The sequence below is a fragment of the Zootermopsis nevadensis genome, unplaced genomic scaffold (genome assembly GCF_977971745.1).
Source record: "Zootermopsis nevadensis isolate Lab colony 2312 unplaced genomic scaffold, Znev_1.0 Znev_ptg000020l, whole genome shotgun sequence".
NCBI lineage: Eukaryota > Metazoa > Arthropoda > Insecta > Blattodea > Termopsidae > Zootermopsis > Zootermopsis nevadensis.
The window spans coordinates 14641601-14668873 of NW_028259152.1; the positions used below are offsets into that span (position 1 = coordinate 14641601).

Consider the following 27273-nt stretch of genomic DNA (forward strand, 5'->3'; position numbering starts at 1 on the left):
CAGAGGTTAACTATCTGTCATTCTACTCTAAAGAAACTTTCTAAATCTACAAGTGATGTTAGTGCCAACTGTTCCATATTTACATTCATGGTTATAATCACCTTACTTCATCTGAATAGAAGCCTGATTCTGCTATCATCATCAGCCTTATGACATGGGATTCTATAAGCTTTAATAAAAGTTATCTTCTATTTAATGGTCCAAAAATACATGGCCTTTGAATATATCTGTAAAATATAGGACAATAGGAAACTGTGGCAGTTAATGTAACAACAGCTCATTTAAGTAAAACCAGCTCTTGTTCCTTGCTAGGCCTGTTTATAAAATAAAGCTGTGAAGCAGACACACAAATGTGCCTCTTGCACGCTATTCTACATTTTATATATTAAAGATTAATCTTTCTAGGTTCTTATCTATAGACAATATATTAAAACTTGCACTAAACTTAGAATACATTCACATGCCATCCTTGTCTTGACAAAGGTAATTTCAAATAGCAGAAAGCGTAGCAACCAACAACCTAAAATGGTTAAAATGAGATAACTTATTACTATATACCGTACACGAGAGTTAATTAAATACTTGTGATCTAGTACAAAGGTATTTCTCACACATCTTTGTTGCTTTCTACTGCTCCACTGTTCATGGTGTTATAATTAATTTATTTGTTTTGTTATTACTGTTAGTATTTCATAATAATTCCACTGTTATGAAGTATTACTAGTAAAGTTTTATATCAAATTTGACATGACATTTTTTGGTCTGATAGTAATGCAGCACATGACTTCCTAGGTCAAATATGTCACAAGTACGTGCTTAACTATCACACACAGTACATGACCTATGCTTATTTATGAAATCATGCTCTAAAAGATGTGCCCAAGGAAGATGTATGATAATGGATACAAAGCAAATGTGAAGTATGATGTTGCTTAAAATGATGATTTTCTTCTTGCAGCAAAATTTAAGGCCTATGTATGTATAATAACAGCAACAAACTACACCCAGACCAAGAACAGCTAAACTGCTGAAAATGCCACATATTATACCATAAGAATGCATACATTAGCCTTCTGAATTTTAAGGAAATTACACATCTCAAATGATGAGCATGAAGTGTTACATGACCAGTTTGGAGTTAAAGAAAAGTTTGTAGTTCTGAGCAAAAGGTGTATTATTTAAATTATAGAGTGCTCTTCTTTCTACAAACCAAACAAACAATACTTCTGCCCCTCCGTATCACTATATACAATGTCCTTGTGCACTATATTTTAAAATAATCTACAACATTTTAAGCAGTATGATGAAAACTCATGATTTATAACATTCAGATTCTTGCAACACCTTAAACAGCCAGCCAATATGATTGCACAAGTCACAGGTCAAGATGACTCAATAATTCCGGACAGCGATCAGCTTCTCATTGCCTAAACTAAACAATAAAGGCATTTACGCTGCAATCACATGCAATTTGACAATTCAGTTCACTTAAGGCAGGAATTGCTTGGCTGTTAAGATGGTCTGTCTATTAAACATAATACAATATAAACACAGAGATGGCTGTCTTCTGGGTTGTAGTGCTGTGTAAGAAGTTCTACCAGAATGCATGGTGCTGCAACCCGGAAGACAGCCGTCTTCATAATCACTGCTGTGAGAACCTCAAATCTTACTTAACTTAAAAAAAGGCTATACTGATAATACAAAATGGAACTTTGCAGTGTTAAATAACCCTCAGACATGTAATATCTGAAATGGATTTCCAAAACCATTGAAACACAGATTTGTTATTCTGAATAACAAAAGGTTTCACAAAAATTTAACAAACAGGTAAGGTTATGAAGAAAGAGGGCAAGACAAAGAGACAGAAAAATGTCATTTTGCTTTCCTAAGGGTTCACGTAATTATCTGATATATTTCAATTATCCAGGGTTTTATATTGTTTATGTTTTATCATCTGATTATTTACCACATTCACGTGGCTTAGTACTGCAGCTGTCATTTCATTATTTTGTTTTTATTCTTTGGACCTTTTGTAAACAATCAGTTTCCTTAAGATCCTAAAATAATATTAATCTACATATAAAAACAAATTAAAAGTTACATTATTGCCAATGAAAGACAGTGATCTGTACTGTATTTTAACTATAAACTTTCAACCACGCTATTGCTAATACTCACAGTTTCTAGAAACATAAAACATTTATTTATAACCTATACCTTTTGTAACATCATGTGAAACATTAAGTGAATACTAATATAAATAATGGCATATTTGACATATTGAATTTCAAAAGATAGCCAGGAATGGTGCAAAACAGAACCTACTTTCTAATACTGACAGAATGAAACAGTATTAGCTACATTTTGCAAAACTGTTTCATATTTTTAAGATTCCATTTTGATTCTGACAATATCTATACAAATCTCACAGCCATCCAATGTTATAACCCATTTTATAGCAAAGGGTTAATAGATATAAAGTGTGTAATTTACTGTTCTCTCAGTTACCTAATAAATCATTCCTTGATGAAAGACTCTCGGGTTAGAAGCCGTATAAGGTTTTAATGTTTTCTCCCAGAAAAAGATTCTGATTTATAAAGTGAAGCTTTTGTGGCTACTGAAGTTGATGAAAGACTCTTGGTTACAAGCCTGTAGTAATATCAGAAGTGACTCTCTTTCAACCTTTAAGAGGCACGCACAAACGAAGGTACCTTATTAGCTATTCCAAAACTGTCTCTCCCCTAGAATAACTGATTCCTGAATAACAGTAGATTTTAATGATGCTGTACGAGCCATGAAGGATCCTTAACAAGTGATGAAACTGGTATATCAACAATTATGCCATCAACACTAGACTACCACCACCAATATATATATATATATATTTAATTTTATTTTACAATGAAATTTAATTTTAATTTTAATTTTAATTACACTGGAATAAAGGCAATCCAGATCACATCAAACCAACACTCAGCTCAAATTCAGAAACTTGACTCTAATTCCATTCCACATTATGGTATTGTAACTCAACAACAATAATCATCAGTCCTGTGAGGCAGAACTTGAATCAGCACCCTAAGTTAGGTTATGATACCTTTATTCCTACATGTGGGGTTTGTCATTTTGGTATCCAGGGTAAGTTTAGAAACCTGCTTCTTCCCATTCTCCAAGAAGCAAAAGTGTGGTAGTAACTTTTAAGACATTCATATTGAGAGACTTAGGCCCAGAATTGAGAACAGAAAGCCTTCAGATTTAAAATTTAATATAGTGGATTCAGGTTAATTGAGACACATCGGAACTAGAACACTTTGGCCAAATTAAGCAGCTGCTCCAGTTACGTAAAGTTCCACATAAAGAGTTAAAAAGGTTTGTTCTTTAAAATTTGTCCCAAATAAACGGCTGCCCTGATTAACCGAAATCTACCGTATAACTGATTAAATGTAGTTGCTTTTACAGATAAAACTGTACTTCAGTATGGATTCAATCTTTTCAGACTTGTTAAATTTAAAAATGAATTCCTGTAGCCAATGCCCATTACCAACTGTGCCAAGACACCTGCTCTGATCACTCTACAATAGTTCTGCCTCTGTTCCTAATCCAAGGTTAGCACCTTCAGCATTACAGCATCATCACATCAAACATGACAGATCATCTTTAAATTACAGACCTGTCCTTTCAGAAAGTAACTGCATACACGACATTTCCATTAAATGAGGAACTCACTTCTGTTATTACAATACAATCATCATGTTGTATTGTCAACTGTTTTTATAAAATAAAGGAAATAATACTAGCCACTTTAAGCGGTGCTGTTACAAATTATGACTATAGTACATTCTGGAATGTGGTTGTGTTAATTACATGATTACATTATGATGCAATAAATTAAACTTGCTCTATACACGATGTATTTGTAGGTTTCTCGATTGCAGCAAAAAGATCTGAGCCATCTGCAAATATAGCAGTGAAATATTGTGTGAAGAAACGACACATGTACTGCTCATGAAAGAGAGGAAAAAGACCTTCGAGGAACCCAATGTGACCACCACGTGCTGTTACAACAATAGCAACATATTTGGACTTATTCGCTTCCTCCAGAGGAATTGCTGAAAAAAATTGAAATTTATTAAGACAGAGATAGTAGATTGAGTATAACAATTTTTTTTAGATTGAACCATGGATCACCATTTTTTTTTAACCTATGTCATCCATGCATCACGCTATTAAGCGCATTCCATGTGAACTTGTATCACCCTAGCGCAATGCTACAGTAGGTCTTCAGTAACATCCACTGACATAAATTTGTACTCTTTCTTTTTCATCAGTAAAATTTGATTGTGGTTAGTTTCACATTTTATAATTGGTGGATTTCACACCACAACTTACACTAGTCCACATATTCTAATCATCTTTATATTATATTATGCTGTGTTACATAGGCACATGTGCAAACACCCACACGTATAGTCCTTCAGTTAGTTACGTGTGCGAGAACTGCAAATGACACGTGCAGATTTCTGGGCAAACAGCAACAACACTCTCTCCTTTGAGGACATTTTCTCAAAATGGGATAGTGTACACATTGATTACTTGGTTTAGTTTAACTTTGTTTTATTCTGTTTCCTTCCAGTGTTGAATATTTTTATTACCGTTTGCCTATTGTAAGCTCTTTGCTGTTGACAAACAGTAATGATGGGAATTAAATAACTTATATTATAAAATATGGTATTATATTACATACTCCCTTTTACCACAGCTGCAGAAATTAGTGTCTTACAACTGGAAACATTTCCATTAATATTTGTTTCCTTTAGTTTATGCTGAATATTAATACATTTTCCTCACAAGTCTGACTAGGTACGTCAAGTATAGTTTTCTTTCTGTTGCGCACACCCGACAATGTGGGAAGTATTTGACAATTTAAATTATTTAACACCCTCGATCACAATTTTTAATAATTCCGGATTTTCAATAAGTGATTATATATACTCTAAAATTGAAATTTTTATACTGAGAAAAAAAAATGTTTACATATTCCTGTAACAGTTGCGTTACTATTATTATACTATTATTCAGGCCAAATGACGAGAGAAAATCCACTGATATTTCAATGATAAGTGAAAGTAAAGATTGTAGACTTACCTACCATCACAATAATCAATAATGACACTGCTAATTAGTGTTATTTTAGACTTTGTCTAGAGAAAATGGGTTTTACTTTATAAAAAATTACCTTCCAAAGGCTGAAATGGATCATCCCCTGCACTGAGGCACAATAATGGAACTTCAATTTTGTGTAGTTTGTCATGGATAGTGGCATCTGTGTAGTAGGATTCTACGTCTTTGTAGCCGAACTGTTTTGTGGTGTAAGATGAATCAAACTCCCGTATTGTCTTGCTCTAGAGTGGTAAGAGATGAATGGTTAGAAAGTGACATGTGATTATTACAGTATTGAACAAGGTGATTTACCATGCTTAAATTAATAATAAAACCAAATCAGTCTCTCTAACCATAATCAAGTCTCCGGTATCATACAGCTGAAAATTCTAAATGAAAGAAATATACACTGAACAAGAAACTGCATATGTACTTGACAGCAGACAGAACAGAATATAAAGTCTACGTCAGCATATTCGTATATCTAATATAAATATGTTCATTCGTAAGGTAGAATACCTTGACCCGCTCTCTAAGATTGGAACCAAAAGGTTTAAGATTAACCAAAAAAGCCTGCTATTGGACCTGACCCTAAACCAGCTCCATTTAAATTATATTACCTTACAATACACAGAGTAAGTCAGAAGTATATTTACAAACTTCGTGTGCATGTTCCAGGATTAAAAATAAGAAGAAAAAAAATTCCTATGAACATGGGGTCGCAAATGTTTCATTTTCGAAATAACAGCCAAAAATAAGTTTCAATGAATTGACTTTATATCAAAGTGAATCCAGCTTCCAGCAAAGATTTTTAATTAAAGTTTGGGCAGGAATTGTTGGCGACATGTTTATTGGTCCACACATGCTTCCATCGCGTCTTAAGAGGACCTTCATGTCGGTGATTCTTAAGAAGACACTTGCCACTTCTCCTTGAAGATGAGCCACTGAATACAAGAAGGCAAATGTTTGTGCACAAAGGAAGCCCCAACACATTTTTCCTGTCATGTCAGAGATCATATCAATGAACAGTACCCTCAGCGATGGATTGGGCGAGGTGGCCCAGTAGCATGGCCACCGAGGTCACCGGACCTGACTCCATTGGACTTTTATCTGTGGGGTCACTTGAAGTCCGTCGTTTATGCAACACCCGTAAACAATGAAGACGACCTATGGGAATGTGTGCAGAATGCATGCCAGATGATTCGAGGAAACCCTGGTGTGTATGAACGAATTGGTCAGTCTTGTGTACGTGCTCGTACATGTGTGGAGAATGGAGGAGCAACCTTTGAGCATCTGTTATAAAGAAACATCCCTGTCCTTATACTTGGTAATAAAAGCTTACATTGGAACTTATTTTTGGGTATTATTTTGAAAAATAAGCATTTGCGACCGCATGTTCATAGGAAGACTTTTTTCTTATTTTTGATCTAGGAACACGCACACGAAGTTTGTAAACATACTTCTGACTCACCCTGTATATTACCTAAATACTTTTATACCTTTCACGTGGTTACTTTCTGAGCCATGCCTTATGGCTCGGAGTGACTTATCTCCCCCATCACCGCGATCTTTGGAGCCACAGGCTTCGATGCCTTTACGAGGCAGTGCGACGGGCAGTCTGTGTGTGTTCGCCGCGCAGAGTATTTCGCCGGAGAGCCTGAAGACTAAATTTTCCTGCCTGTTGTAAGGTAGGTCTGATCTTGCGTTTGGTTTTGGATATGTCGAAATTTGCTGGTCCGTAACCCAGCCGGAGCCTGAGAAGAGTGAGTTTTGTTTGACTGTTGGTTTCGTTGTTTGACTTCATCCTGTATGTATTTTTTTAATTTATACTTTTAATGTATTTTGATTATTTGGAACTGCTTTTATATTATTTTGCTTTTAACCTCTGTAATCCTACGGCCGTACCACCTCCGGGTCTGTGGGTGTTATTTCAGTCTATTGTCACGATCGCCTGTAGGGCGCAAACTGGTAGCAGAGCGTAGTTTCATAAATTTTGTTTTTTGGGTCTTGTGACCGCTCCTGATTTGTCTTTTGGTATTTCTAATTTTTTTAAAGAGTCAGAAGTTGTTAGGAGTGAAGTGGTGAACGTGCTGTTGGGACAGGGTGTGGCACAGACAGGTCGTCTAGTGTCCTGCCGACCTTGCCTGCGTCAGCTGTTGTTTATACTTGACCGAGCTAGGGGACAAGCTTGTCAGGTGGGGGCGTTGAATGCGTCCCGACAGTAGGACACCGGGGGTTTGGTCTATACGGGGCATGGTGTTGCGGTTTTGATGGATTATCTTGTAGATATTACTGAGGTGATTTTGTTTAACTGTATATTTTAATTTGTTTCCCTTTTTATTCTCTCATGGCTTCGACGGTTGGTTGGATCTAGGACCTGTGCAAGGAGGACCTAGTGAAGCTGTGCGAGAAGTTTCGGGTAAATGCGACCGGTCCGCTGTCCGAGCTTCGTGGCCTTTTTTGAGAACACAGCAGGAGCAGGAAATTTCGACGATTCATGTGGAGGTAATGGGACGTGGATTTCCGGTTGACGTTAAATTGGCTGAGGTTCAAACTGGTGATCTCCCTTCGGCTGATGAGCTAATACCCGTACAGAATCCTACTCGTCCCGACAAAATGGGTAAAAGAGTCCCTTTGAACCAACCTGGAACGTCCTCCATTCACAGCCCTCATATGCACGTGGTGTTAGGATTGGTTAGGTCCATTAATACGGTGGACGTCATATCTCCGAAAGCATTACTGACCTTTTTGATGAAGGCCAATTCGTTGATTAAATTGGGCCTAGTCAGGAAGGACGAAATCCTTTTGGTTCTCCTTCCTAAAACAGTAGGGTGGGTAATGCAAACGATGGGCGATTGTTCGAGACTTAATCTCGCATGGAGTTTCTGCCGATTTCAGTCCGTCAGTGAAAGCTTTTTGGACTTTGTAGATTCCGTTGTCAATGCCGCTGAGGTTTTGCCGGGTTTTTCCTTGTAGTTTACTTTTATAATTAGAATACTCAGGACTGATGTTCTTTCGGCATTTGGTAATTTAACCTCACCAAGATCTACGTACTTGACCTGTCTTACTTGCAGCTATCAGCAAAATAACCCATACACCCCCTGAACACTATATGTCTATGGGTGGACTCAACCAAGTTTACACTGTGCAGCCAAAACCCATGGCCCACCACAAAGTAACAGATCTGTGTATCATTACATAACCTCAAAGTTTAGTCCTATCGTCATGTCTGTAATTGAAGACCTCGGAGCAACAATGGGCTAACTTACACTTATATTAAAACCAAGATAAAGTTAAAGATGGTTACTCCATGTTGTAGGTCTCTTAAAAGACACAAAATCTAAGATTTGGGTTAGCCTGCCTCTATATAAATATAGAGGGTGACTGTAACATTACGTATCTTCATTATTTCAGATCGTGGGTCTTCGATGTTTATAACAAAAACGAATTTCCTAACAGAACTTGTACATATGTTTATCATATGTTTCCATACATTTCACATGCCTAGCTCCAATTTTTGAATTAATTACCACCATGAAACAAAATGCCAAATATAGATTGACTGTAACTGCCATGTTGTTTTACATGCTACAAAAAATTACCTCAACACCAGTTTAAATTTTGTGACGGTCATTTACCACACAGAGTGTCTGTACTCTAAGGATATTAAGTGGTAAATGTGTTGCTACAACCAACAAGTAAGCATGGCTGCCATGCTAATATTACTGATGGAAAAAGAAAACACCTAAGAATTTAAAAGAAATCTTTATTGACTGTTTCAATATCACTACTCCTTTTCATACTGTAGTCCTAAGATTGCATACACATATATAGTTTGATGGAAAATGTGTTCTCTTGACATTCCAAACATTCAAGTACCATATTTATCAAAATACTACATGCAATCTAGAAAATATGTACACCCCAATTTTTATAGTACTTTTAAGAAAAATAAATTTTTCTAACTAACCAATGTAAAGGAACAGAAAATGAAAAATCATATTATTTATCTATAAACAGCAGCATTCTTACCTTCAAAACCTCTTCCAGATCCCATGGTCCTTGGGGTACTTTATCACGTTTTAATCTGTCAAGAGAAGAAAAGTGTTATGCATTATCATCGCTGCTTTTATTAAGATTTAAATTTATCTATTATGATTATGGATATTTGTTTTGCAGTGGAGGACAACAAGTACACATATAGATGGCAAAAAAAGTTATTAATGGACAATTTTTTCATATCATATATTTTGTTTAGATGATTATCTAATTCACCTTATTTTGTGGTCTTCTTAACCTTCTGAGGACTACACATGCACATATATGTTCTATCTCCATCATATGTACTAGAGTTTGGGAGTATTTCACATAACCATTATTTTATAACTAGTACTGACGTGTAGCAGGAACAGATATAGGACTTTCCAGATATAACCATGATGAATACCCATATAGTGGTTGGATGCAAATGTAATTTTCTGTTTGATAGAAATGCAAGAGACCTAATGCTCCAGAAATCCCCAAAGGGTTTCTGACAGAATCTTCACCAAAAAGATTAACCTTTGACAAACAAACAAAATCACAAATGATTCAGTGAAAGAATTTCAGTTTTGCTGAGCTCTAACTGTAAGTAATTTCCTATTCAAATTCATTGGGTGACAATATTGCTTTTTAAGCTAACCTGTATTCTTTATCTTTTGCTGTATTATTTACGGTAAATGCTAACACTCCCAAATACTTTATCTTATGGCAGGTAATTTATTCTACCAGTGACCTGAGGAGGGCCAGAGTACAAACAATAAATCACTCTTTGTAAGTTTGGCCAGTGACCATGAGAAGGATTAAATCATCTCAACCACGACATAGTCAAGTGGTCTTAGTAACTGTAGTAACTTTGACCTTATGAAACTATGTCATGACCAATCTGTCCATAAACCTAAGGCGATGGCTTGATAACGTGATTGATTAAAGTGAGTTTTGAGAGAGTAGTTTTTACTTTAAAAAAAATAGGAAATCCTCTGCAGGAAAAGAATGGAACAATTCTTAACCTAACCTACTTATCTTGCCACTCTGCACTTACATCTGAATGTGGCTCTGGGTTAACTAACAAGCCAATAGAGTATCAGGCTTCTCGTTATTGATTTTTATTTATTTATTCATACAACTAATAAATTATATACAGTAAAACCTCTCTAAGTTGGACACTTGGGGTTCCACGAAAATGTGTCCAACTTACAGAGGTGTCCAAGATAGAGGGAAAAAGAAAAATCAGATTGTGGTCTAATGAAAATATAATCTGTTTACTTACATGCACTAACTACTTGAATTAAGAATTAATGACAATAGTATTATTAATAATAATCTTTTGAAGCCCACTCCCATGCATTGCGCATTACACCCCAGCCTCAATAACATTTTCTAAAGTTAATTCCACCAACTTTCGCTTCCCCATCGCAAAAAGAAAAATTCCTTTCCTGTTAACACAGTCTGAACTCAAACGCAAGCGGAGTTAAAACTGTGTCTTCTGCAAAACTGTAGTCCAGTTAAGGGTTCAGGAAAAGAATAGTTAAACACTTGCAATGCATTCCAATGATGGGTTCAATGTCCATAAGATAATCCTCTAGAGATGAGGCATTCATCAGTCAGAAATTCAAAATAACAAAATATGCAACTGAAAAAGTTTCCTTGAAAAGCGTCGAAGTGAAGTGCACGAACCTGTCCAACTTACAACAAAAGGGGTGTCCATGATATAGGGTATTGTGGACATGTAAAATTATAGGACATTCACTGGTTCCAATTAAAAGTGTCCAATATAAAGGGGTGTCCAACTTGAGGGTTTTTTACTGTATATATATATATATATATATATATATATATATATATATATATATATATATATATATAAATATAAATATAACCAATAAAATTAATCAGGTTTTAGAAGGAATTCTAAGTCACTTAATAATTCTGAAGTTGATCACTTCTCAGTGTTTCATGATTTTGTTCAGAATTTATAATTTGTGCTTGTATCATAAGTTTCACTACACAAAAATATTCCACATATTTCAACACAATTATACTAAGTAACTAACCTGTTACAGTCATGAACCAAGATAGACGCATAACATTATCTCTTTATAATCACTTTACAATCAGTGTTACGTTTCATGGTGGTGGTTAACACAATGCCAGGAGATTAATGGGAAGTTAAGATATGTCCAAAAATTGATCCCAACTTCACCTGCCACTGAGAACAAATCTTCGAGATTATAAGATTGTAATGTTTGCTACTTATACTAATGTACACATGTTCTACTTAATAAAGCAATTTTATATAATCTTTCCTAATTAAACATGGCCAATTCACTACACTACTACATTACATTAAATTAGATGTAACAAAGGATAAACTGTGAGTTTATAAACATTTGACTGTTATTATACATGAACAAGAAATTTTTCACTACTATATTATGGGGCTACTGGCTGGACGTTACTCTGGGTTTAACAATTTAGAGGCACAGCTAGCTAGATTGTGTGTAAGCCAAGATGTGCAGTCAATAAAGATGAAAAGGTCTGAATGTGATCTAAAATGTGTGACTTCCTTAGAAAAAAAAGTGTATTATCCATATGAATCATCCACACTATGTTGTGACTAAGCACCATGCCACGATGGCATTCAACATCTGTGGAGGTAAAACTCATTCTTAACTTCAACACTACTTTTAGGTGAGAGGCCTGCTTCGCCCCCTTGGGTGGGCCTCGGGTAAGGTGGTCTATCTTATCTTACTATAAAAATTTGTGATTCCTCGTTGTCGTCAATAAATTACGTCATCAACAATGTCAACAGATATTTGTTTACTCGGCATTGTTGTGGAACACAACAATGCCGAGTACAACACAACAATACAGAGTAAACAAATAACGCTTCACAACAAAGAAATCAAAAATTATCAACCCAGTCGCATTATCACTGCTCCAGAAGCAGCACATCGCATTCTTGAATATTGACTGACAGTCGGCCTAAAACATCAGAAAAGTGAAAGAAGAAGTTATCAAGTATTTGAAGTACCAACTCCAACAACTCCTACAAGGTAAACTGATACTCATTCGATATATTACGATTACGAAAGTATCATGAAAACTGACTTTTGATCGATTTTAAGACGAAGATTTGCAGGGGTGGGGCTGGACGTAAGTAGTTGACTGAACAAGAAATGTTGGTCTCTGAACAGCGACGTAAAGAACTACAACATCAGACCTATTTAAGAAATAAGGAAAAGCGAAAGAAGACTTACATTGATAAACGTAGAAAAACCTATTCAATAAGAACAGAAGGGAAAAAAAGCAGACGAAGATTTGTAAGGGTGGGGTTGAACGTAGATAGATGACTGACCAAGAACAATTGGCCTCTGAATAGCGACGTAAAAACTTAAACATCTGACCTATCTATCAAATAAAGAAAAGCGAAGGGAAATTTACATTGATAAACGTAGAAAATCTTATTCAGCAAGAACAGAAGAGCAAAAAACAAACAAACGATGATTTGTAAGGGTGGGGTTGGACGTAGATAGATGACTGACCAAGAACAATTGGCCTCTGAACAGCGACGAAAAGAACTAAAACATCGGAACTATTTAACAAATAAAGAAAAGCTAAGGAAGACATACATTGATAAACGTAGAAAAACTTATTCACCAAGAGTAGAAGAGAAAAAACGAAGATATGTATGGACTGGGTTAGACGTAAAAAGTTGGCTGACCAAGAACAGTTGGCCTCTGAACAGCGAGGTAAAAAACTAAAACAACAGAATTATTTAACAAATGAAGGAAAGCGAAGTAAGACTTACATTGATAAAAGTAGAAAAACGTATTCAACAAAAACAGGAGGGAAAGAAATGAGACGAAAATTTGCAAGGGTCGGGTTGGACGTAGAAAGCTGACTGACCAAGAACAGTTGGCCTCTGAACAGCGACATAAAGAAGTAAAAAATCAGATTAGAGAAAGTGCTCCGAATAAGACACTAAATTAACAACCCGAAGGGGGATAGTTTAGTGTCTTACTCAAGATTTTAAAATGCATTCAACCCCCCGAAGGGGGAGTTAGTCAAGTGTTTTAACCCGCCCATTGGGGGTGAGAGTTAGTTTAGTTTCTTACTCAAGGGTTAAAACACTTGAATGAGACATAAACTAACCCTTCCGAAGGGGAGTTAGTTTAGTGTCTTACTGAAGAATTTAAAACGCAACCAACCCCCCCGGAGGGGGGGGTTCGTCAAGTATTTTAACCACCATTCGGGGGGTTGTTTAGTTTCTTACTCAAGGGTTAAAACACTTGAATGAGACACTAAAATAACCCTTCCGAAGGGGGTTAGTTTAGTGTCTTACTCAAGAATTTAAAGTGTTTAAACCCCCCCATTCGGGAGGTTAGTTTAGTTTCTTACTCAGGGGTTAAAACACTTGAATGAGTCACTAAACTAACCCCCCGAAGGGGGGTTGTCAAGTGTTTTAACTCCCCATTCGGGTGGGTTAGTTTAGTTTCTTACTCAAGGGCTAAAACACTTGAATGAGACACTAAATACCCCCCCCCCCCCCGAAGGGGATGTTAGTTTAGTGTCTTACTAAAGATTTTAAAACGCAACTAACCCCCGAAGGGGGGGGGTTGTCAAGTGTTTTAACCCCCCATTCGGGTGGGTTAGTTTAGTTTCTTACTCAAGAATTTAAAACGCAACCAACCCCCCCGGAGGGGGGGTTCGTCAAGTATTTTAACCACCATTCGGGGGGTTGTTTAGTTTCTTACTCAAGGGTTAAAACACTTGAATGAGACACTAAACTAACCCTTCCGAAGGGGGTTAGTTTAGTGTCTTACTCAAGATTTTAAAAGGCAACCAAACCCCGCAAAGGGGGGGTTTGTCAAGTGTTTAAACCCCCCCATTCGGGGATGGTGGCGTTTTACAAACTTGACCAACCCTCCCTAGGAGCTCCAAAAGGAGCGCCCTGCTCTAGTAAGGATAAAATGGTTAAATTAACTTTTTAAATTCCACATTACATTGTATTAATTACCTTTGAATATTCTTACAGAGACCTCCAACAAGATGTCTATTCAACAATAAGTTGAGGACTGGTTTCTCAATGCTTTCTGTGCCTTTAAATACATTCCAGGGTACTGATATTACCATAGCAGCTGAGATTGGTTTGTCTGGCTTAGAAAACTGTGATACCAAGTAGTTGCCCAATATAAGTCTGCAAGAAATCAACCATAAAACACAAAAAGTATCAACAGATTTCATAAAACTTTTCTGTCTTCAAAGTACAGCATGTACGCTGTGCATGAAAAATTGTGTGTGAAGGAATATTACAAATATGCCTACACTTTCCTCTGCTGAGAAGATTCAGCAAGCCAAACATAAGAAAGTTTCAGGTTACAATAAAAAAAGTGGCAGCCATTTTGTACAAAGTTAGGTTTTTCTAAGATTCACTGGCAGCCAAAACAGCAATTCCTTTCTATATACATACAAATTTATTTGTAATACTGACAGAAATGATTTGGTGAATTTTCCACATTGTTTTCATCATTCTATGTACTTAATATCACAACATGCATTTAAAATCAACATACCCTCCCATAGAAACACCAGCTGCTACAAGGGGGATCCCTGGATTCAGAGACCTAATATGATTTACAACTTCTGACAAGTCATCACACTTTGAAGCACAATATGTTCTTGGTGTCTGCAATAACAACAAACAATCCATCACATTTCAATATCAACAACTTGAAGACTTTTTAAATTTTTGGGCCTTTACATAACATGAACATTGTCTAAAAATACTAATCTATTTCTTGGCCTACTTTCCTTATTTTAAAAGAAAATCTAATTTTCTTACAGTGACATCATGTTATGTGTGTACAGCCATGTGCATTTTCATCACTGTGCCTGTTCAACTGTATCATCTTTTGAACAAACAGACAAATTTTCATAATACTTGGTATGAATATCAAGCCACTTGGGATCACTCCACTTATGTACTTCTTAAACATCCTTTTGTCAATGTCAACATGATTTTGGATGAATACAGATAATCAACATACCAAAAATCCTGTATGAAATTATTTGTTTCATATGATGTTAACTTTGTAAACAGGTAATAATACAAAACCAATAAAATAATTTACAATAAAATCAAATCAGAATAACAAAGGAATATCCTCATTAAAATAAAACTAAAACTAATAAAACAAATATACAAGATGTACCAAAAATTATACATCACACATTATAATATAGAGTATTAACTTTGTGTGTAGGCATCCTTTTGGGACACTGTATATAAAAAATTTTGAGGTTATATGTAACCTCTTTATCATGGTTATGTACTAGTGTAAATTACACCCATAAATGGATCATAAAACTGTATAATTACTAATTTCTACATCTTACTACTGTCACCATATAAACTGTAGGATTTGAGGGGAAATGGGAATTATAAGTTCTTCCCAGAAGTACTCGTTAAGATGTAGATAACTTCCCTGACCAGTTACCACATTAAGACCCATTAAGCTTGCACAGTTCCTGTAGCCCAGCCATGTGTTACAAAATAAAACACTTCACAAAGGAAAATCATACTTCTGAAAAGATATTACAAGAAGCCACACATGCATACACCACACCCACATGCACGTGCGCACACACAACAACAACAACCAAATTGTTCAGCAATGTATATGAACCAACTAATACTGCTTTCTGTTGAGATATAATTGGAAACAGTCCGTTATGTAGAGTAAAACTTGACATAATTTTGCAGACACCAGTTTCTTGGATATTCAACTTCAGAATCAAATTTCTGGCTGTTCAGCATCGCCTGATGACGAAAATGAAACACATCCCCTAGGTATATGAAACTTGGTATAACTAATGGTCACACTACTGGTCATATCAATACAGGGGGTAGAGAGAAAAGTAAAGTGCATCAAAAATATTTTGGTTCTGAGTAATGCGTTGTGATGTGGTTACATCATAACATTAAGTTTCATGACATAATTTTCTGTTGTTCTGGAAACGTCCATACAACTTGGTCATTGAACACCATCAATTTGAACAAGTCACATTCAGTTTCCATAAGGTTCTTTTTGACATACTCTTATTCATATCTTTCTACCAAAGCCTTCTTATAACTGTTACTGTTCATTGTTTTATATGAAATATTGTGAGCCAACAAGACCATCAAATCATCCGTACATCATCTGCAAGAGCTGTCTTAATTATATCACCTTCAAAGAAATCCCACCAAGACCTCTATTGTTGAAGACAACCACTCTTAACTTGATGCGGCTGGCTGAATTTACTAGGCACTTAACATACTCTGCCTGGCTTTCCCCTGTCAAACCAGGAAGAATGATGATAATTGGTGCATTGGTAGGACAGCCTTCTTCCAGCCAATCCAATGCCACCTGTCCACCATCACTCAACTTCAAGATCTCCCTGAAATAAGAATTGACTAAATGAGGGCAACTGAATATTTTACCGTGTAAGATTTGAGGTTTTCGCAGCGGTGAGTATGAAGATTTCTGTCTTCTGGGTTGTTGCGCTGTGTAGTCTGGTCGATGTTTGCCAAAGTTTCAGAGGTCATACTGCCTCCGTCATCAGGGCGATGATGACGGAGGCAGTATGACCTCTGAAACGTTGGTTAACATCTTCCAGACTACACAGCGCAACAACCCAGAAGACAGAAATATTCATACTCACCGCTGTGAGAACCTCAAGTCTTACATACCTATGAAACGTTGGTAAACTTCTAACAGACTACACAGCGCAACAACCCAGAAGACAGAAATTTGAACATTTTACTGTTTGCTGGTAACCATGTAATAACAACGACTACTTAGTAGAATGAACTACAAACAGCAAAGAAATTCAACATGGATATATTAACTACTGAAAACAAAGATTCTAGCATTAAAAAAAAAGTCACCAATATAAGCCAAAATAATGTAAAATGAACACTTGACTATACAGTAATTTCAAATAACTTGAGGACAAATAATCTTAAACATTTTAATGATTTTGACACAAAAAGTAAGCTAACTTTCAATATCTATGGCACAATAAAGCTTTATCACCTATGTGTTGAAATGTGAAGTACATTCAAGCCAGATGTGCATCACCTTAGCACACTGATAATGTAGACCTCTATTTAGAATCATTTTAGATCACTGTAAGTTTGTTCATTGCTCTGTACATTGTTCCATTATGCTTTCCAGCTGTGACTTATTTATCATTATTGCCTCTATGAATGTTATGCACTTTCACCAAAACGCTGTCAAGTTCAAGTCATGTGATCATGACATAATGTGTTTGCGGTGATTAAGTAAGAACGTTTGAATACAGGAAGTGACATTTGTATTCTAGTAACTATATTAGGAACTAGCAGAAAATAGAACTTCTCTCAACATAATATCAATGTTTTCTTGTCATAATGGCACATTATTTGAGGAACAGAATATAAATTGGGGGTCCGCAGTGGCCGCGCGGTCTGAGGTGTGGGTCTTGTGCCGCTTGGTCGCGGGGACTGTGGGTTCGAATCCCACTCATGCCATGGATGTTTTTCTGTGTTGTGCTGTCCTGTAAATAGGTAGAGGCCTTGTGACGGGCCGATCCCTCGTCCAAGGAGTCCTACCAAATGTCCATAGATCAAGCCAACTAAAAAGTTGGGGACCCGTAAAGGGTACCGGAAAATGTAGAAAACATTGTATAAAGTGAAGCTTTTGCGGCGACTGAAGTTGATGAAAGAGACTCGGGTTACAAAGTCACATGACGCGGCTTGTAACCCGTGAGTCTTTCACCAAGTTTACTGATGTTGCAAAGGTACTTGCTGCTTCCATCTTCAGGACAGTGAGCCACAGCACCCTATTTCTCTAAAAACTTTGTTTTTCTTTCTTTCTGTCTCTCTAAGATTACCTAGTGGCTACTTACTTTACTGTTTCTGATCAAAATTAATATTTTTCCAAGTTCCTCATACATGCTACATGTCTCATCCATCTCATAAAAGTAAAAGTTAATGCCTAAGCATAATTATGTAAAGATATGCAGGGGATTTAGAGATAAAGCTCTGTGCATTCTCTAGATCAGCACTACTAAAACCCAAATCCAATTTTAATCAGTAAGTGGGATCATAAATTAGATGAACATGTCAGGCGTATAAAACCATGCGAAATGGTAAAAATGACTTACACTAAGTACAACTGCACTTACCCTGATGGGATAACCCATAATCAAATCGATCACGTTCTAATGGATCGGTGGAGACAAACATCGTAGGCGTGCGATCTAATCGGGGAACGGACTCTGATAGTGGTCATTATTTAGTGATAGCAAAACTCTCGACCAGAAAACAGGTGGGCAGATATACATGATTGATAATTTCAACGTCAAAAGAATGAGCGATGTTTAAACTATGCAAGAATATCAGGTAAAAATTTCGAATAGTTTGCAATCGTAGAGAACGTTGAAGAGAATACAGATAATAGGGAAGTAGGCGTCAAAAAGGCACAGGGAAATATATGGGATAACATGAAAATTTCAGCTGAGGAGAGTGTAGGGTATAATAAAATTTCGCGAAATAAAGCATGGTTTGATTAAAAATTCTCTATCTTCGTAAGACGGAGGTAGCACGCTAGACTGAAATAGCTACGTGAATATAGAGGAATAGGTATATCAGCGTAAGGCGCGAAACCAGGAGAACTTTGAGGAATAAGAAAATTTCAAATATCAGATAGGGCAGTTGGAAACTAACAACAAAAATAAAAACATCAGAGAGTTGAAGAGAGGCATATGTGAATTTAAGAAGGGGTAAAAACCTAGGATACATTTGATCAAGGACGAGATTGGGGATCTGCTCGCGGACTCACATGACATCACAGACAGTAAGTTACTAAACGTTCACGTAGCTGATCAATTTAAAGAACATAAGTACATACAGCAGAGCCCTTCATCCCGGAACCGAGCCTTAATGAAGATGAAATTGTCGTTGGGAAATTAAAAAGTTATAAATCTCCAGGTATAGACGCAATTCCAACGGAACTAATCAATACAGGTGATAGGACTGCACACAGAGAGTCTCGATGTGGAACCAGGAAGTACTACCACAACAATGGAAAGAATTAATTGTTCTCCCTACCCATAAATCAGGTGACTGAGTGCAGTAAATTCCAAGGTATATCTCTTTTGTCAACGTTACACAAAATTTTATCGAATAGTCTTCTGGCACGGTCAACGCCATTTAAGAATGAAACTATTGGGGATGATAAATGTGGATTTTGCCATAATAGGTCAACTATTGATCAGATATTTTGCATTCGACAAATATTAGAGAAAAAGTGAGAGTGTAATGGGTCAATACACCATCTATTTGTGGACTTTAGGAAGGCACATGACTCGGTTAGAAGCTGATGTCAATTTGCTGGGGGATGGTGTGGGTACCATAACCAAGAATGCAGAAACTCTCCTATAGGACAGCAAGGAAATAGGCCTAGAAGTAAATGTAGACAAAACCAAATACATGGGCGTAATACAGGATTAACATCAGCAACATAATTATAAGTAACATCATTTGAAAATGTTTAAAAATTTAAGTATCTGGGAACAACAATACATACAGAAATACATTCGCTTAACGCTTGTTTTATTCAATTCAAAAGCTTATCATCTTTACTGCTATCCAAAACACTGAATATCAGGCTATACAAAACTATAATTTTGCCTGTTGTCTTGTATGGATGTGAAATATGGTCTCTTACTTTGAAAAAAGAACAAAGATTACAAGTGTTTGAAAACAAGGTGCTCAGGAAGATGAAATGTGAGGAATTTATAATAGTGCATAATGAGGATAGTAAAATGAAGGAGGCTCCAGGGGGCTAAACATGTAGCATGCATTGGGGGTTAAGGATGCATAGAGAGTTTTGGTGGGTAATCCTTCTGGAAAACGACCACTGGGCAGACCAAGAAAGAGATGAGAGAAAAATATTTAGGTGAATCTTAGGGAGGTGGGCTGTGAGAATGGTAAATGGACTTGGCTCATGATAGTGGCCGGTGGTGGGCTTTGGTGTTGTTGGTGTTTGATCTGCGGGTTCTGCTACCGGGGAGTTAGTTGGTGAAATATTAATGCATCGCTTGAATGTAGAAAAATGGAAAAATTGAAAAACATTAGATTATGGAATATACTGCTGCATGTACACATACTGGCCAAAAATGGAAGTAAATTACATATTTTTTGTTTTTATATTTCAATGTTAAAAAGATATTTATGATATAAGTAATATTATGCATGTCACAACTGTAACAATAATTTTAAAATCTCAGAAAACTGTAGAGAATCCACTGAATTAACATTGGGAATGGTTAACATTTGATAGTTTCGATACAACCACAAATGATAGCCAAGCAAAAAATAAAACACATCAGAGTATTTTAAGAAAATCAGATGTGATAATTTTATATTGACTTTTGTTTGTATCTGATAATGTCTAAATACTGCATTGTTGAACTAAGATACAATGGTTATAGAAGCACTTATTCAAATAACAAATTAGGAAATATGCATAATAATTCCAGTTCATTCATTCTATTATTGTGTCTAGATTTTCAGCTCACTTCTGTTGCTCTCTTACAAATAGCATAAAAATTAGCAGGGTGGTTAAGCAAGAACCTCTCATGCAAAATTTTTTCATAATCAGCAAGTCCTAGTAATAGAGTTATAAAAAAAAATGTCATTTATATCTAAAACTGTAAGACTTGTGTAAAAGTGTACTGGGCATAAAACACATATTTTAATTTACTACTGTCCAAAATATATTATGCTCAAACAAATATTTATCAAATTACACCGAAGATTCGCATAAAAATGCCTTTGGGTCTCCATGAAAATTTACAATTATTGTTGTCAACAAATTTTAGTAAGACTTCCATTATAAAATTTCACTAAAATTCAATCAGTGCTTCACATGTTGCTACATGTAAACAGGCAGAAATGTAGTGACGCTAGTAGGCACCGTTTTGGTCTTCGCTGTGAGCATGCTTAAAATGGATATACTTTGAATTAAAATTACTAGTTTCTTATTACTCTTTTGCCTGCACAACATTGTTACATAGTTATACCATCTACTGAAAATATGCCTTACTTCTGAAGTTGAAAAAAAAAAAATATATCTTCACATTTTCATGTACATTTATATTTCAACAACATAAATTTTGTGACTTGGATTAGATCAGTTTAATTTATGTCATGCTTGCAATAAACAAACACCAATTTGTCAGTATGGTGACACAACCGGACTGCACGGTAAAAAGGCTCATGCGCATGCTACCATAATGCAGAGTTGTGCTTGTCAGTGCATCAGTAAAAACTTACCTCTGGTATTTTATGTTAGGAAGAAGCCTCGACCGAAGTAGACTTGCAAATACAGTCTGTGCTCTCGATTCAAGACACCAAAATGTTGGCCAATACTTTTCTCGCAGTATTGGTACATGTGCAAGCAAGAAATCCTTAAATTTTCCATTCGAACAAGCAAGAACAGGTTGCTGAAAGAATAATATAATGTTTTACTTATGTTTAGATCTTCAATAAAACATTTATTTTGCATTTGAAGTGACATAAAAATTATACACTTGTTTTTTTTTGATGCCCTCAAAATAGCACCAAATTTACTGTTTCATAATGCGAGCATATATGTCACAGCCACATTTAAAAAGTACTTTATGAGTTCATGTACCACCAATCTTTTAATGGCAACATAAATAAAGATTTATTTTCTTCAGAAATTTGTGGGGAAAAAATAAGGTGATGGAAGGGCCTACATTTATATGAACAGCACAGTTAAGTTCTGGATATACACAATCAAATGTAGTTTTTGTTGAGTTAAAAGAAATTCTACATGCTACTGACACAAGAAACTTCATGGTGAAAGGTTTCTTTGAAAAGCTGATAGTCACCAAGCAGGTCAAGAAATACCCTGCCTGTTACGGAACCTAAAGGTTTATTAGCATATATAAAGGAAAAAGATTCAGTCACACATAATATTTTTATATTATTAACACTGTAGAATTCAATTCTGGACAACATGGTTCAGTCACTTAGGATCATCTTCAGGTCCTCATGGATATATTTCTTATTCTGAAGCAGAGTTACATGTGACTTGCCATTGTCTAGGATTATGTATTTAAAAAATTAATATAAAGTTAAGAATTACAAATAAAAAACAAGTTGTAATGCAGTTAATTGTTGAAACTAATATTACAAAAATTGTTTCGTATAGTTAAGTAGGTAGATAACTCAAAATTACTTTAACCTGACAGGGATTCCAAATGAGAGTCCTTGATTTTTATGTTGTTATTTTTATTTTCTAATCTTTCTGAGACCTTTCTTGACCCTCTTTTGGATTTTGTGTAATTCTGTACAGAAATTTGGTAGTCACTCCATTATATTTTTGTCACTCATAAATTCACATATCTTTTTAATAATTCCCAGCTCTGATCTCCCAGAGTTCTTGAATGTATTTTTGACTAAATTGGTGCCATGTTAAGTTAAACATAAATCACAACAGATTAACTGGTCAATCAAAACTTTGCATTGTACCACATTCTCAGCAAGTACAGACTGTACCGACAGTGTCAAACAAGGGTCACTTGGATGGTCAGAAAAGCAATAAGGTATCCTCACTGCACCTCTGATATATTTGACTTCAGCCTTTCTTATCCAGCATGAAAGAATTATTATGCTCTTTCTTCATGACCTTCAGATATTCTGTCATGCTAGAAACTTACTGTTGCAGGAACAATTGTTTCAAGAAAGACAGCAGCACACTGCTTACTGCCTAACAATTGTTACAGCATCTCCACTGACACTTTCTGTAGTGGTTCATTTCAAGTGGAACTGACTACCCTTTCCCTCTCAATTCACCTGACATCACACCTCCTGTTACCTATGGCACTATTCAATTGAAAGAAAACATCTGTCAAAGAAATGTTTGAAAATCTGCACAGTGATGTAAAAAATATATTGAATACAGTGGAGGATACCTGAAGCATATGTCTGTGAAACTGCTTAAGAAATACCTTGCTATACAATATTTCAGTATGGTTTATGGGTCATAGTGTGGTTTACAAACTGCCTATGTCACACACACATTAGGTGCACTCTAGGCGCAACCAATAATTACATGTAAGATTTTAGGTTTTCACAGCGGTGAGTATGAAGATTTCTGTTTTCTGGGTTGTTGCGCTGTTGCGATGAATATCGCCCTGATGATGGAGGCAGTATGACCTCTGAAAAGTTGGTTAACATCGACCAGACTACACAGCGCAACAACCCAGAAGACAAAAATCTTCATCGCCCTGATGACGGAGGCAGTATGACCTCTGAAACGTTGGTTGACATTGACCAGACTACACAGCGCAACAACCCAGAAGACAGAAATCTTCATCGCCCTGATGACGGAGGCAGTATGACCTCTGAAACGTTGGTTGACATCGACCAGACTACATAGCGCAACAACCCAGAAGACAGAAATCTTCATCCTCATTGCCCTGATGACGGAGGCAGTATGACCTCTGAAACGTTGGTAAACATCGACCAGACTACACAGTGCAACAACCCAGAAGACAGAAATCTTCATACTCACCGCCCTGATGATGGAGGCAGTATGACCTCTGAAACGTTGGTAAACATCTACCATATTACACGGCGCAACAACCCAGAAGACAGAAATCTTCAATAATTACATGTAAAGCCACAAATTAAACTTCACTGACAAAAGGTAAATAAATTTGTCCCTACACCTAAGTATTACCCCACGGATGCAAAAAGAGCATGGCAGTAATGCACCATGCATTCGTGATCACAGCATAAGATGGAAATGTGCAGTCAGTTTCAAATTTCAGTCCCTGGTTTCATTGTTAAAAAGGGTTACTAACACTGAATTTCAGGGAACAGATTTTACAATAGCACTGTTTCATGTGCTCTTGTACAAAGATGAACTCTTAGACCATACATATATATATATATTTGCCATAATTTACAGATACTAATATAAAATCTTCCCCACTTAATGGTACCTGCACCTTGTCGTGGTGGTGGGGCTTGAGTACCTCAGTGACCGCAAGAGCTACTGGTAGGGCCTCCCTAGCCAGATTGGTCGAGGGGGAGAGGTCAGACTAAGACAGGTACCCTGGTCCTCCAGGTTGGGGGTTGGTCGCAAGGCCAACAACCTTGCACCGTAAAAAGGAAGATGTTTCAAAACCTCAATCAAAGCCAAATGGAAGAGGAGAATTGAGGAGGCCATGGACCGTATACAGACCGGAGAGCCATAGAAGAAGAAGAAGAAGAAGAAAAAGATAAAATCTTACACAATGGATCCAACCTATCATTTTCAGTTTTCTTCCAGTCACCAATATAAGGAACACTGGCAATGAAATGTTATAGACCCCCAAAGGTATAACAATTCAAACATAAGTATAATGAATTAAAATAAATTTATGGTGTAATTGGATATGAAAGCTATAAATATGTCTATTCCTGTTATATTCCAATATCAAATGTCACAAAATTTTAAAATATTAATTTACATTGGGTTGGCATTTAAAATCTTATATGACAGTGGGAAGCAATACAATGAATCAGTTTATACTTCTCCGTCATTAACAACTGTCAAGAAAACATATGTGGCACAGAAATTCATGGCAATCTGTTTCAGTTCTGTGCATGTGGCTTTGCTTTATTTTTACATTTTTGCAAGACACTGGTCAAAACAGACTTCATGGTTGACAGATGCATCCTGCAGATGTTAGTATGCAAGATGTGGAACAAATCAAATTAAAACACGTGACATTCAAACAATACCTATAAATATAATACAGTTACAAAGAGATATCCCAAGAACAAATTACACTACAACTGACTTAATCACACTCATAACTACATTAATAATAATCCCTCAGCAATTACCTAGTAGCTATGTTTAAAAGTGGCTAATATTACACTACAAATAAAATATATTTATTAATAAATTAATATACCAAATAAATAACTATATACATGTCCATATATGGATGGCTCAGAAGCTAATTAGAATAATTAAAATTATTACAGAAGACAAATGCATTTATTACAAAACTAGGTTTCTATTTTAAGTTTACACATTATACAAATATATCTTCATGTCTTATATGTCACATCATGTTACAAATATGACATGACCATAAAATACAATGTCACAGGCCTAATTTATAAGAACAAAATATTTCCTATTATTTGCTTTACTTAACATCGCTTTATCAACTACACTGGCTGTGTAGTTTCGAACAGTAGGATGTGGCCTGATTCTAGGTAATATTCTAGCATTTGTCTGGACGACATGGGAAAACCACGCTAACCCTCTATCAGGATAGCTGGTCTTCAGGCTATGAATAAAACTAAGAAAATGTAAACTGTAAGTCTAAGTATCATGTAATGATACAATTAAATAAAGACCAGAAATGATTACTGGTAAGGATGATATTTACTTACTTCTTTAACAATGCTTTTTCAGTAGATCAAATTATATATAATGAAATCAGAGGATACTAGTGAATAGTGAACAGGAAAAAATGTGGAAGGAAGCGTTAGTGGTCTTATTTAAGGTACTATCCCAGCATTTGCCCCCACAGACTGTGAAAAAAAAAACCCTCAGTTTGGACAGCAGGTCTCCGGGCCGAAATTTGAACCCGGAACCTCATAATACGAAGCAGGAGTGTTTACCAATCGATCAGTCGATCATATTCGATTATTGAATAGATGTCCCACACGTTGCTACTGCTTCTCGAAACGACTAATTAATTATGAATTAATTGTTATAAATTTTATTATACAGATGCCAACTAGTAAAACTGAAATCAGACTCATCAAAATCCTTTCATGTGGCTTTAATTTAAACAATGTTACGAAATACGGTGCATAGTATATCCACTTCCAAATTCGGAACCAGAAAATAAATCCTGTTTTAAAGTATTTCCTCTGTTCCTGTGTAAAAAATAAAAGTTCCTATGTATATTCATACGCAAATAAATTAAAACACTGGTCATTCTAGTATTCGATTTTATGTTTGAAAAATTCTAGAGGTACTAAGAATCTACAGTACAACTTTCTGGAGTTAGAAATTTCTGCCGTGATTTTTTATCCGTTATTACGTAATGATGGTTCATGCACTAGGTATGATATAATTTAGTGACAACCCTACCACCCCCTCGCCAAAATTTGAACAATTTTGTGTCCTCATTTTTTAAAAAAAACCCTTTGGAATGTGTTACCCACAATTTGAGGAAGTAAAAATTTACGTTACACTATGTTAATGTTCACATAAATCATATGCAAATGTTCATATTCCTCACTATATCTACATGATCTAATTATAATGGAAACTATGTTTAATGTGTATTCCACAACTCAAAATTTTAAAAATGCAAGTCACGTTAGCCAATATCTTATTAAACCTACCTTCACCGCTTCATGCAGATAATATGTAAAAAATCCTGTTCCGACGATTGCACCTACATACCATCTTGGAAAATCAAATAAAATATCTAATGACGAAAGAAGCCAATCCATTTTACAGACCGAAATTAACCTGCCGCCTCTTCTCACTTTCCTGCAGCACTGCAGCGCATTCCTGTCCTCGCTGAGAAATAAGCGATACCTGAAGGATCGTGTCTTGTACGCACTGCGGCGGACGGGAATTGTCAATAAATGAACTTAAATTGTGAACAACTAGATTTACTTTGAACAAATAACTATTGTAAAAATAAATTAATAAATGAATAATAATTTTTTACTGTCAACGTGTATGATATGACGTCCTTGAATAAAAGCTGAGCAAAAACGCGGGTGCGTGTGACCTAGATTGCTCGATGCCAGTTCATTGCTTATTATGCTCAAACTATAATTGTACGTGAATAAGTGTTTTCTAAATCATTTAGTGACGTAATCGTAAATTCGCATACAAATGATTTTATAGTTTTATTATATATAGATAAATATGTTTTTATATTACAAGGTACTGTCCTTGAACATTATGTAACCTTCTGTCC

The 27273-nt window shown here is 35.9% G+C and overlaps 1 protein-coding gene and 1 long non-coding RNA gene across 3 annotated transcripts; one reads left to right on the top strand and one right to left on the bottom strand.

Annotated features, from left to right (window-relative positions):
• Positions 1–3888: 3888 nt before the first annotated feature.
• Positions 3889–27247, bottom strand: Hydr1 (abhydrolase domain containing Hydr1). Of its 2 annotated transcripts, none has more exons than XM_022061489.2 (8): positions 26684–27245; positions 21566–21735; positions 16431–16641; positions 14775–14887; positions 14219–14398; positions 9193–9247; positions 5237–5402; positions 3889–4109 (listed from the first exon to the last, which is right to left on the bottom strand). In XM_022061489.2, exons 1-8 carry the CDS (start codon positions 26792–26794, stop codon positions 3889–3891), a joined length of 1227 nt encoding a protein of 408 aa, XP_021917181.1. In that variant the 5' UTR covers positions 26795–27245. The 2 variants fall into 2 exon arrangements, with proteins under 2 accessions (XP_021917181.1, XP_087207981.1); XM_087351855.1 differs by lacking the exon at positions 3889–4109 and adding an exon at positions 7905–7978 and having other exon boundaries at positions 5317–5402; positions 26684–27247.
• LOC110828623 (uncharacterized) lies at positions 5400–11498 on the top strand. Its single transcript, XR_002542729.2, has 3 exons — positions 5400–6848; positions 7535–7665; positions 9914–11498. It is a non-coding gene; the product is annotated as an uncharacterized LOC110828623 (long non-coding RNA).
• Positions 27248–27273: the final 26 nt, after the last annotated feature.